At 40.1% G+C, this 12,979-nt stretch overlaps 1 protein-coding gene across 2 annotated transcripts; it reads right to left on the bottom strand.

Annotated features, from left to right (window-relative positions):
- Positions 1-3,084: 3,084 nt before the first annotated feature.
- On the bottom strand, positions 3,085-12,649 carry serbp1a (SERPINE1 mRNA binding protein 1a). Of its 2 annotated transcripts, none has more exons than XM_042482551.1 (9): positions 12,286-12,649; positions 10,243-10,426; positions 8,942-9,082; positions 8,733-8,804; positions 6,592-6,666; positions 6,212-6,380; positions 5,422-5,463; positions 5,095-5,301; positions 3,085-4,463 (listed from the first exon to the last, which is right to left on the bottom strand). In XM_042482551.1, exons 1-9 carry the CDS (start codon positions 12,539-12,541, stop codon positions 4,407-4,409), a joined length of 1,203 nt encoding a protein of 400 aa, XP_042338485.1. In that variant the 5' UTR covers positions 12,542-12,649; the 3' UTR covers positions 3,085-4,406. The 2 variants fall into 2 exon arrangements, with proteins under 2 accessions (XP_042338485.1, XP_042338491.1); XM_042482557.1 differs by having other exon boundaries at positions 8,733-8,801.
- Positions 12,650-12,979: the final 330 nt, after the last annotated feature.

Raw genomic sequence — 12,979 nt, 5'->3', positions numbered from 1 at the left:
TATCAGTCGACTTTTCAACAGACATCACTGCTGATTGTGGATTTTGCGTTTTAACGCCATATGACCCTTATTTTATGGCATAAACAACATATAATTGGTTGATAAATCTGTCTGCTCTATTAATATATCATTTGGCTGTAAATTTATACAGTTTAGACACTTACTGTGATATTATATATGGATTTTGTTATAATGTATAAAATGATTTTACAGGGGATCGAACCACTAACGTCAGACTTTGCAACTGCTGGTTTTGTGACAGCACCACTACATAACTTACTAAATTTGTATGGATATTCATATTAGTTTATACATTTGGACAACACTCGTTACAAGTTATTTGACACAAAAAGGCCCGTTAAGCAATACGTGCTGGCACATTACTGCGCCAGTTGGCAATACTCACGAAAGACAGACTATTTATGAAAATGTGGATGGGAACAGCCTACAAGTCCCTCCTCCTCCCTCGTCATGCACGCGTAGACTCGTAACTATGGCAACCGATGCAGCCGAAGAGAGGACATGACTAACACACCGGTGAGAGCGAAACACAAACAAACCTAGAAATAGCGTGTTTTAATATAACTGTTTGCTGACTATACTGTAGCTAGAGCTGTGGTCGTTATTAAATTAGCTGTCTATTTATAAATAAACAGTCTGCGTGACGCCCATAACTTTCAGTGTTTCTACGTTAGCATTAGCGCTGCTGTTTAGCTAATGTTAGTTAGCACATTAGCTTCCACAGCCAGATAGAAGCTAGGCTTGTAAATTAGCAGCTTTTCTTTTACATTTATCGCCTTGAAAGCTCGTTGACATGTTGTCTCTGTTGATACAGGTATTTTGAGAGCGTGACACTAGGCTCAGCTCAAGAAATCAACTGATACTACGAGCAGACGGGCGGGTGGAGGGGGGAGCAGGGTCGTCGTGTGCACCAGACACCCGAGGACATTGGCCTTTGCCGGAGGGAGCCTTAAGCCTAACATGGGGGTCTGTAGCCGACCCTTCAGATGCAAGAGGGACAGCGGACAGTCCTGTCATGTTGCATGGCAGTGTGCGACCCTCACAAGTGGCCATACCAGGCTAAAGTATCTGGTATCTTCACCGATTTCCAGATCCTCACCCACACTACTTCTGTTACCCATGTTGCATGTAAATACTTGAGCACTGTACTGTAAATAGGTTGTTTTGGCCAACTCTTGTATATCCATATTGTTTAAAAAATGTATTAGATATTACTTTTCTAAAAATAAATGTTTTTGCTTGTATAAATCAAACGTCACATTACCATATTATATTATCACAATACTTTTTAAACCAATTTTAAAAAATATAAAGACCTACATTGGCAGCCTTGAGATTTACAGTCAGTACTAGACATGTATTGTCTCAAAGGTATACATGAGAAGTGTATGTAAGTACAACTAATGTCACTTATGACATGCTTTTCAGTTTTATTTGGTAGATGACTGATATACAAGGTAAAGTAAGATATCAGTTGAAAAATAGTGCTGGAGGATTTGATCCCTGATGCAAAAGCCAGTATTTCTCTCAGTGGTGATGTCGGGCCTGTGGAAAGAGGAGAGGTTACATAAATATCAGCAATAAACTCAAATTGACAAAAATGTTGGTAACTTCAGGAAGATATTTTTAGCCACTCTGCAATAAATAAATGCTAACCAGCCTTAGCATGTAAACAAGATAACATTAGCTCCACAGCAACATCACAGTAACACAACATACAACCTACAGTGTTAAAGTGCATTAATTAAAAATATTTTTCAGCTATAAAACAGAAATGAGGCTAACTCACCGGTTTGGAGTGCTTTCATTGTATCATGATTCTCCTTTCAAGGCTGCGCTCATGGCAGTGAGCTTGGTTGAGCGTGCGTACGCAGCGTGTGCGTGAGCAGTGATCAACACTGCGTAGAGCCTCAACCCTGGCTCTGATTGGTTGAGCTCTGCGGTGGATTTCTACAAATCCCCACCAAGAGGATCCAGAGGGACATGTTTTTTTCACAGACCATGTCTCATGTATTCATCTGAAGATATTATGAATTATTGAGTTATTTTGACAAAAGTTATCAGCATCATCTTTAATGTCAATGCAAATAAAGTGATTTCATATCTGCACTTGTCAGCACTGACAGTTTGGTGATATTCCCTGGTCTCTTGTACGGCCTACTTGTCTGGAAGAGTGTCAATGGATTTACTGAGTATTTGAATATTTACCAGTGACTACATTTACATGCACGCTAGTAGTACAATATTATTCAGCATTATTACTAAAATATACTGCATTTGATACAGGTCATGTAAACTGCATATTATGTTCAGATCTTCCAAACCAGGCTATCATCCAAATGTAGCATAATCTAATTAGGACGTGGTCTATGCTGGTAGTTTTTACTATGTATTTTTTTCTGTATAAACTGCATTGTCTATGGAGGTTTCTACTGCAGTTTGCAACACAAGGCGTCTTGTCCGTTTACAGTCAGCTCTGTGCATTGGCATGGATGTGCTGAACACAGACCAGCACATCAGTTTGCAAGGCTGGCGTAAAGATGTATGCCACAAAGAAAGCCCACACCTACTTTTAAACATATCGAAAGACATGTATCAACAGGTTTGTGGATATGCGCAAATATTGCAATGCTGACCTTTTTTTGATGAGGTGGTAAAAGAAATGAAAGATGGACGCTGTGTTCATGCGGTCCAGCAAGTACTTCAGCACTGGAAAATACTGACAAAATCCTATTTTGGCACAAAGAAGAAAAATGGCATAAGCAGCTCTAGCGTTCCACTTTTCCACATTTTTACACGATGAATGACACTAGGGCATGTTAATCAGAGTATACATGCCTGCATGTAACAGCAATGTTAGCGTTTTCTTTTCGCTCCCCCATTATCCATGTAAACAGTTAAGAAGAAATATTGCCCTTTTTGAAATGCGCGCAATGTCCCTCTCTAGCTGCACTGTAAAATAAAGAGAAAAGCCCAAAGAAAAAAACAAAAAGCAAACCTGCTCATTTGTAAATGAATTAATTTTGCCTGTGCACAGGTAGAATTAAAAAAATTGACAATGCAAAAGATTTATCGACCATCTTTATTTACCGACAGAGGTCTCTAATAGCAGGGCTAGAATTCACACATTTGTGGGGCACTTCAGTTGCTCCACACAATGAACGACTGTATTTCTTTCAGAGCAATTATGCAGTGGTGCCACTGTGGAGGCTACAGGGCAAGTCAACAGTGGAGGAAAACGTCAGCACAGAACAGACTGCAAAAACAAACTGAAGCTGGGCTGACTTTACATCTGTGGAAGGTCGCTCGAGTGGAGTGCGTAAACAGTCGGAGGTCTGAGGGCTTCAAGAAGACCAAAGCCAAGTGTGTAAAGACACTTCCTCTCCGAATCACTCTTTAAAGTAAAAACAAAGGCATTAATTGACTTGCACATGGCCGGTGATCAAAGATGAAATTAGCCGGAAGTAAGATATTAAATGGTGAATAGCAACCCAAATACATCCGAAGTCGGAACACTTGAAGTAACTTTCGGCTAGAAATTAATCCACATGACAAATATCTCAGGATTAACGCAAATTTAGGAAGTAATTCACCAATGTGTTCCTCCAAAATGACCTAATGTTCCTCCTTCAGAACATTTCAGTACAAAAGAACCTTAATACAGATTTAGGCGCCATTTCATCAATGCATTCAAATGTAGGCAGTGACACCTGATCAAAGATCGAGGTGTGGCCTATTTGCACCATGTGAAATACAGTCTCTGAAAGAATTTATGAAAATAGTTAAGATTTACAGGTCGAAGATCATAGAAGAATAGACCTCCTGTATAAAATATAAAACAATACCCCAGTGCTAAAGAAAAAACTCCATAAATCTCAATGAGTGAAGCTGTAACTTCATCACAAATACCTGGTGCGGCAGAGCTTATGAGCTTGGGTCGAGCTCCACAGTGCTTATTTCAAAGCGAGCAAGCAATGGCTTCACACCAAGCTAAAGACACCCTTCTTATGCTTACACTTCGAAATGCATATTTTCAAGCAGCAATTACAAAAATCTATCAATGGACAATGCATAACCTCTGAAAAAAATACTGTATGAAAACATCCCTGCTACTTTGTTTCCAAGTACAAAACCTCTACCAATAAGTTGCTCCAGAGTAGCAAGAAGTCCTTTTCTTTTTTTGTTTTTTTTTTTTGTTAATTTCTGTTTTTTTTTCCATCTTCGTTTTGTTTTTTATTGGGTAAAACTCAGTCCTCATGTTGAGTGCCATAGTTAATGACAGTCTTCTCCATCATTTCACTTTGCTGAAGGATCCAGGAACATGCAAACCTCGTAGTGGAGGTGCTCAGGAGGCTCCTGAAGGCCTGAGAGACAACAGCTGGGCCTTAGGCCAAGGCTGGGAAGGCCTCTGGGTCGTCCACGTTGGGAACCGACACAGAAGACTGAAAAAAACAAAAAAACAAAACAAGATTAACATCAACAACAACCAACATTAAGTAAAAGTTAGAATATTAAAAAAGATCTGAATATATGCCCAACATGTAGAGACGTTTCAAATACCTGAACTTCTATGGCCCGATACCAGATCCAGTACAGAAAGTACAGATCCATTTCCATTGTGTTAAAAAAATTATAAAGCTGTATACTTCTAAACCCATTTCCATGCCAAGACGCTAAAGACAAAGCAGAGGCTATCTGAACTACGTTTACAGACAAGTATTTTTCAGATTTTCTATGAACAGTAAACAGGGTATCGACCACTGGACTAAGTTTATTAATAAATGAGACGGTATCAGACTGCTGCATAGGCTCACTGATACCTGATCCTGCATTTTAGGGCAGCATCTGAGGCATTTCCGGAATTGATATTTTTATTATTTATTTATGACTTTCAATTAATTCAAGTGTCACTGTTTAACTCACAGACAGGCCGAACTCTAACCTCTTATTTACCTTTAGGCAGCCTTAACTGAAGTTTCAGTGAGACAAAACATATATATATATATTTTCAATGCAGGTAGTTGCGTGCTACAGACATGACTCAACGTCTATGGTTCCCAAAACATTATCTACCTTTTCAGTCCTTCCTCCACGTGCCGGCCTAGTGGCGTCGTCCCTGCCAGCACCAGGTGCACCAGGTGCACCACCGCGGCCCCGACCGCCACGGCCACCGCGTGGTCCACCGCGTCCGCGACCTGGACGGCCCAGGTCTCCGAAATTGATCTCCAGCTGAGACGTGATGTCATTGGCTGGCTTCCGGAAGTGGTGCTCATCCTCAACCTGAATTTAAAATTTAAAAAAAAAAGCCAGTTTTGATTTTTGTATATTTAAATCTTTGGGCATTTTGTTCATATGTATGATTTGAGCTCCAAGAGTGCGCGACAGCAGTGGAGATTTTACCTTGTGTTCCTCAACATCGTCAATCACATCATCTTTCTTATCCTGCGTTGGAAAATGAGCAAAAACGATACAAAAATTAAAACAACACAGTACTGCTAACAATCATAAAAGCTTACTGACTCAGTGTGGGTCTGAGCTCATGTATAAATGCCATCAGCTTGTGTCTGGCCTGAGTAAGAGCAGTCAACATTTGCAGACGGAACAGTTTCAGTCTGAATTGTTCTACGTGTTGAATAAAGGCGCAAAACAAAAAAATGAAGGAGACAAATGTTTTCCACACATGCAGATGCAAACAAAAACTATTCATACATGACTACTGATGTTACTTTTGCTTTCAACTGCTGAAATTTTGGTAATTTCTCAAGAGATTTTCTCCGCATGACATCTTAAGTATATTGTAACAAACAAAAATCGAATTAATTGACGCTGATGTCAGGAAGCTACAACACTCCCACAGTCCTGTGGTGGGAGTGAGCATGTGACCTGAAGCTATTTGGGACCTTCAAGCGCTCATTTAGCAGCTAATTCAGGGAGTGACTCTTGTGGTAAGCATGACCACCTCACAGTTATTCACAGGAAACTGATGCAACACTTGGCCTGATCTGTGTGAACAAAAAGCAGTTTACTAACCGAAAACTCAGAAGTGGATTTTCCTTGGTAACAGGAACAGGTTGTAGGTGTTACTGTTTTGTGCCTATTTGTACATTTATTTTTAAATGTCTACAAGATCAAGTCTATCAAACTAGTCTCTGAATTTTATGGTAAAATACGAAGCCATGGTTTAACTCACTTCTGCCTTGGACTTGTGCAGCACAAATCCTTTGTTCCAATCAGCTCCCTCATTGGCCTTACGGATGTTGAACTCCACCTTCGCCCGCTCCTTGTCCTGCATGGCCTTCCATTCATCCAGAGTCATCTCCTTGGGGCCTTCCTCCTTTACTTCCTCAACCTCATTCTCCCTTCAACACACACACACACACACACACACACACACACACACACACACACACACACACACACACACACACAGTGTCACAACATTAATGTTTCATATAAATCCAGTTTGGTGAAACACTAGTGACTTTACTACACAAATTCTAAGTCATGAATCTTTTATTAATTACAGCAAAATCTCTTCACGATTATTCGTTAAGACAAAAAACAACTTACTTGTTCTCAGAGTCAGCAGGTGGGTGCTCTTCTCCTTCAGGGTTCTCTTCAGTGACGTTTGATTGGTCGAGCTCGCTACGGTGAAAAGCAAAGCTCATAAGGTTTGGTATTAAGAACCAAGCGTCTTGTTGCCATTTCCATGCACGGCAACTTGGTATACGACGTAATATTAGTAGTTTTACTGCTGTGTTAAAAACGCTGTATTTATGACAGCGCAAATATTTGGGATGCACCCATTAATCAGCCACAGGCCTTTCGGCAAATAATGTGACATTCACCGATGGCATTGGCTGATGTTTTTCCATTCTGCTCTTTCCTAAAAAGTCGGGCTCACAACAGAGAAAACGTGTTCAGGACAGACATCTTCCCCAGGACAAAAAGACGCAGTAAAGTCGGCGGCCGGAGCCATCTGCTGCTGCACTGAAATACATTATGATGCATTCATGCTCTCTTCCCTTACAATTAGTACTGAGCACAGGTAAACTGTAACGTTAAACCTGAATAATTAATGTTTAAAGGAGAAATGTGTTGATGTTTTCACAGAAATATAAAATAGATACTGGAGAGAAAACTATTCTGTATGAGCAAAAAGACTATGGAGGCAGTTATTTATTAAAACAAGTTTTTCATGTGAAAGGTTATTTTAACATCAAAAATTTAGCCCACCCCATTTATATCTATGACTTTCAACTCATAATTAGTAACAGTATCACAGTATCAACACCTCTCTAAAACAGGTTCAACAAAAATGTATTATAACCCGAATGAAGGAAGGAAATATTGCAGGACCTTTGCAATCATTTTAGTACCTCATAAAGTAATAAGTGAGTGTATTTTGATTTATTCTCTTACTCAAATACTTTGACACGACTCTAAACCAGGAAACGATGCGATTTGGAATCAATGTGCAGAATCAATACTGACAAAATCTGAATACTCAAGTATGCCAAGACTCGCCTATACTACTGTAGTGTATGATGAGGATTCCTGATAAAAAGATGCCTAAACGAAATGGAAACTTCTCTTGGAGATCCCTTAGATGACCTTCGGGGTCTGACTGCCCTGTTGAACGTACAATTCTGGGCAGATATTTCAGAAACGGACAATTTACGCAACCAACGCGTGACATACCCGCACATCTGCAGACTGTAAGAGAGGACCACACAACTGATTTTCGTATTCAAAGTAAAATGTACTTTGAAATGTTGTGCGGTGATCTCATACCTACAGATCTTTGCTTACAAGCCGATTTAGAGGCCAAACTCACAAACACAAGCTGTGCCTGTGCGTGCGTGTGTCTGTGTGTGTCTGTGGAGGGTTATGACCTTTCGTAACCCTCTGCCAGCAGCATGCCACACACTGAAGGGAGACTCTTAATACAGACGTGCATTTCGATGTGCATCTCCTTTATCTGTACCTCGATTATCCCTCCTATAAACACCCGTGTTTGCATATGCTAGGTTGTTCTGTATTAATGCAAATTGTGATTTTCTAATTATAGGCTTTGTTTTATAGACCTTTGGTCATATTAAAGTACTATCATACTTTGTTATATTTTGATGCTAGTACTTGTATACCTTTACTCAAATAGGATTTTGAGTAACCTTTAATTGTATCAGAGTGTTTTTACACTGTAGTGCTACGCTCACTTATTTTTACACATATTCATTATGTTTGTTAAATGTGATTAATACTGTTTTATTCAGTTACGGTCTGCCAAGGAATTATTTGGTTTTCTCACGAGTGTTTGGTATCGATCAGCAGAGGAGAGGATCATGGCTTCAAATATTGAAGGTTTGAAGGCCGTCACTTTGAATGCTGTCATAATGCATCATAGATGTGGACTTCATAGAAAGTGTTACCAATAATCTAAATTAATTGTTGATTTATTAATTGATCCCCAACTTAATCCTCCAAACTATGCATCTCCAAAAGAGAAATATTTAAAACACTATCAAAGTGTTCTGTAAGGGCACATTTATGCTAAACGTTAGGTAGGAATAAAGGCGGAAATCTCTGTTCAGACTCTGCGTTCATGCACTTGCGTTTGAAATGAATGCATCTATTTTCATACATAAAGGGAATATATATACGCATGCAAAATGCAAAGTTCATGTTATGTTGCATGTGTAAGAACTTACTTTAGTTCATCCTTGACGGTGCCCCAGTTGTGAGATCCACTTCCACCACGCTTCTCCTCACCTTTCAGACTACTGAAAGAACATAAGCTTTAGCCAGGATCGTGACACAATTACTGCATGAAAACAACACAGCAAAGTGCCCGACAGACCTGGTGTAAATTCATATGTCATTTATTTCAACGCCACGTAAGATGTGGAAAAATACTTACGATTTGTCACTGCCACTGTGTCTGTCAAATTCACGTTTTCCTCGGGAGTCAAAGCCATCGTTGCGACCCATGCCACGGCCTCTTCCTCCACGGCCGCCTCTGCCGCCGCCCCGTCCTCTCATCGGCCTGTCACCAACGGGTCTACAGAAGGACAAACCACATGGTCAAATCCTCTTCAAACACTACTCTAGAGTAGGTCATCTATTTTGATTTGCAAAGGTTTTTTTGTGAAGAGCAAGAATACCAAAGAATGACAATGGCTGTCTGAAAATTAGAACATTTATTTAGTTAATTCAGATTAGTTAAATTAAATCTACATTTAGTTTAGCCTGAGGTGACTGATGTTTGAAGTTGGTCAGAATCTCCATTAGAATATTTCACTTTCTGTAGCAACTTTGCAGAAGTAAAGTGATAAGGATAAAGAGGTGTGTGCGCCTAAAGTAGTTTGGGCAAAACTCTTCAAAGTGTTATCATTGTCACCAGCGCCTTCAACAGTTGCTGTTTGTGCCCCACCCCCAATGATTACTGATGTTGCCCCATTCGGAGCGAGAAATCGCCATGTAAAAAGGTTTCCATAGCTGAAGTTAGATTTAAGACTGATTCCACACCACTTGGACTGAAATTTAAGAACCAACATCACTTCAGGTTTGGGAAAACTTTGCCCAAAAGTTTATTTCATGTCATGACAGAGACGTATAGAGCAGAGCTGGAAAATATCTGGCCATTGTGAGAAAGCTTTCTTTGCAATTTTGTGTTTCTTACTCTGCCTCAATTCCTATTGTGCTGAGTTTGAAAAATGTTTTGCATAAAATACATTAAACCTCATATGCATTGACTTGTAGTGGATTGAACAATGCTGAGAAATCTTGGTTTAAAAAAACAAATTTGGTTGATTTTGCACTTCTCCTTGTTGTCCAGAGTACAGTGAAGCTAGAGAGGAGACAGAATCCTTTACTCTGAGCATCCCAACCAGGCACAAAATATGAGACAAGTTGGTTCAATTATCCTCATCTGGTGACATTAATACGAGAGGAAATTGTTTATTTTAAATAATAATAAATTCATTTAAAAAAACGGATGTCACCAAATATAAGATTTCGAAAGAACTTCTGAGGAAAAAGATTCAGAAAATCAAACTCACATGTTTTAGCATTTGTAAGACTTTTGTACAAGTGATTTAAGACATTTTAATACCAAATAAGGCCTTATTTTTATTTTTTTTCCTATTTTCACACACTGTTGCTATTTAAAAAAAAAAAAAAAGAAGAAAAGAAAATATTTTGATTTGAATATGTACTCACTTTTCCACAGAGAATTCGCCTCCCTCGGGCTTCTCGCCAGCGTCACCAGCAGGCCTCTCAAAGCGCCGCGGTGGCCGCCTGTCCATGGGCCGTCTGTCTGTAGGGGGGCGCCCCTCTCCCTGGCCGCCCTGGGGTCTGGAGCCATCGCCCTCCGGCTTGCGGCCCATTCTCCTCATGCCGGCACCTAGGATTGACCACAACAGGAGGATTAGAGGACCAATAGCAGTGACAGATCGGGACCCACTGCGGAGCCCCAGACGAGAGAAAGAAGAGGAGGCGATTGTTCCGTTTAAATGGAGCAAATGATTCCAATTAAAGTGAAGAATTAAAGAACTAAAGCAGCTTGAATGATGCACTTAAAAAACTGTGCAACTATATTCTGTCTGCAGCATAATGCCATTACTACAACAGTGAGTGCACAAAAAACTATCAACAAAACTTAGCAGAGGTGACTAATTTTACATTACGAAAGATTTCTAGTCTGACTGAAAAGTGTTGTGATCCGTTAACCCTTCGAAACTTGGATTGACAACACTTTTCCCAAGTACTTAAACCTTTGAACATTGAGATAATTGCTTTGATGTCTTTGGAAAACACACTGAGCATTTTGAAAAGAAAATGCCCTGCAATGCCCAAGAAATGATTGATTTAGAAAAAGCTAAAAAGCTAGAGAATTTTTTTCTTAAGATGAAGTTTATTAAAAATCATCAAAATTATATTTAAAATTATTTTAAGGAATTATAATTTTAAACCCTTTTTTTAATGTAATTTCCTTGTTTTTGTTATTTACTTTCCCATTTTTTGGTTGCTGGTGGGAGGTTTTTTTTTTGCTTATTTTAAGATTTTTTATTTTATTTTTTTTAATTTTTATATTATTTCTTCTCAAGTGGTTCATTGCTTTCTTTACATATTTTTCAAAGAAATCAAACCAATTTTCCCAGGTTTTAGAGGGTTAAATCACCTGATCACTGACATTGGAAATTACGTCCACATCATTTTTAACACTGCACGGCACATACATGATAGACTGCTGCTGGCCCAGTATGACACAACAAGTCCCACCCATGTCAGCTACCAAAATAGACACACTACAGGGCAGCAGCTGGGTGCACCAGTCGGCGCACCTGTCTCATCTTCTCTCAAGCAAACAGATATGAGCACGCTTGGCAGAGTTGCATGATAATGGCCAACTAACTGCTTCAATTCTGCAATATTACTTATTAAACCGAGGTAAATAAAGACATACTGCAACTCCAAAATATACACTTCGAGTTATTTTTTTGAGTATACGCGATACATTTTGTATTATGACAATCAAAAGTGATTTTATCTGGTTCAGCATAAATAGGAAATGAGTGATCTGAGGCCGGTCGATCACATGTACTGAGCATGTATTTTGCGCCAATGGGAAGTGGCAGTTTGGAGGCTGTGCTTTAACACGCCCCACACTTCAACCACGAGGTGTATCACCATGAGAGCAGAGCTGCTCCAAATGTTTGACAAATACACCTGCAAATCCACCACCGTCCCAAAACGTGTTTACTCCTTTTCACACATTAACAGGTTATAATCTCACGCGGATCCATTAACAAAACCACTCGTGTAATGTTAAAAATCGTTTTAAAAATCAGTTTAAACGATGTACTTCCGGACAGTTCTGGGTAAAATATGCAACAAGTGGGCTTCCTGACAGTTACAACTTTTTGGGATTATTAGCATTAAAACTCCTTAAGGCCATTTTCTGTATTTGGACCTAGCGGGCTTTCGGGTTCAGCCTGTTCAACCAGGCCGATGGGGGTGGGGGACAGGCCAAAACAAGTTGCAAACTGTTACACACTGAATCGGTTGAGTCCCAGTGCGTTAACACTTTTGAATAAATGTCACCTTTCCAGAAAATGACAGCCAGCAGCAGCACAAAAGCAGCCATGCGGACCTCATGTCACGGGGGCTTATGAACCAGCTAGCAAGCAAGCAACTGTTAGCCTAAATATTTCACCTGCTGCTTGACTAATTCAGACGTAAAAAGCGTTAAATTGATCTCACCATCTTTCTTGAGTGGCACCGGTGCCTGGGTCTCCTCCTTCTTGTCAGTCAGTGGGGCCTTTCTGTCTTTTTGGGACTCTTTTTTCGGCTGCTTGGCAGCCTGCGCTGCCGTCTTGGCGGCACCGGGAGCAGCAGCCTCCTTCTTCTTCACTTCGGCTTGCTTCAGCAGCTCAAACGGATCCGACTCATCGTCAAATAACTGGTCGAACCGATTGGTTATGGCACAGCCAAAACCTTCTTGCAATTGTCCGGGCATGATGGCGCCCCTTCAGCAGGATTTTCCTCCGATTCTACGAGGCTTGGTGCGAACACTTCGCTAGATGAAGCCACAAGATGGCTGGGAAAAGGACCTTCTTCTCTTCCGGCGCGATAGACATCCGGGACCTTGATGTTGGCGCGGGTGGGGCGTGTAGTTTTTTTCAGGGAGAGATGTTAAGGAATAGCTCAATAAGAGACTACACTACCCATAATTCCAGTCTTTCTAGTAATGCTACCCTTGCTAGCTCCTGTAAAGACAAGCATGGGTGCTCTCATACACTCTTGTTTTGATTCCTCAGATTAAAAAAATGATAGTTTATAACTTTTAACTACAACAGTTTGTCGGTTTTAAATTAAATCGGGCTCAACTGTTCCATCGCTGCTGTTTTATTTGCACATAAAACCTTTATTAACTTGTAATGGAGGTGGCAGGTGC

The sequence above is a fragment of the Plectropomus leopardus genome, chromosome 3 (assembly GCF_008729295.1).
Source record: "Plectropomus leopardus isolate mb chromosome 3, YSFRI_Pleo_2.0, whole genome shotgun sequence".
Lineage (NCBI taxonomy): Eukaryota > Metazoa > Chordata > Actinopteri > Perciformes > Serranidae > Plectropomus > Plectropomus leopardus.
Note: the sequence above shows the minus strand (reverse complement) of the source record. Positions and strands in the feature narration are given on the sequence as shown.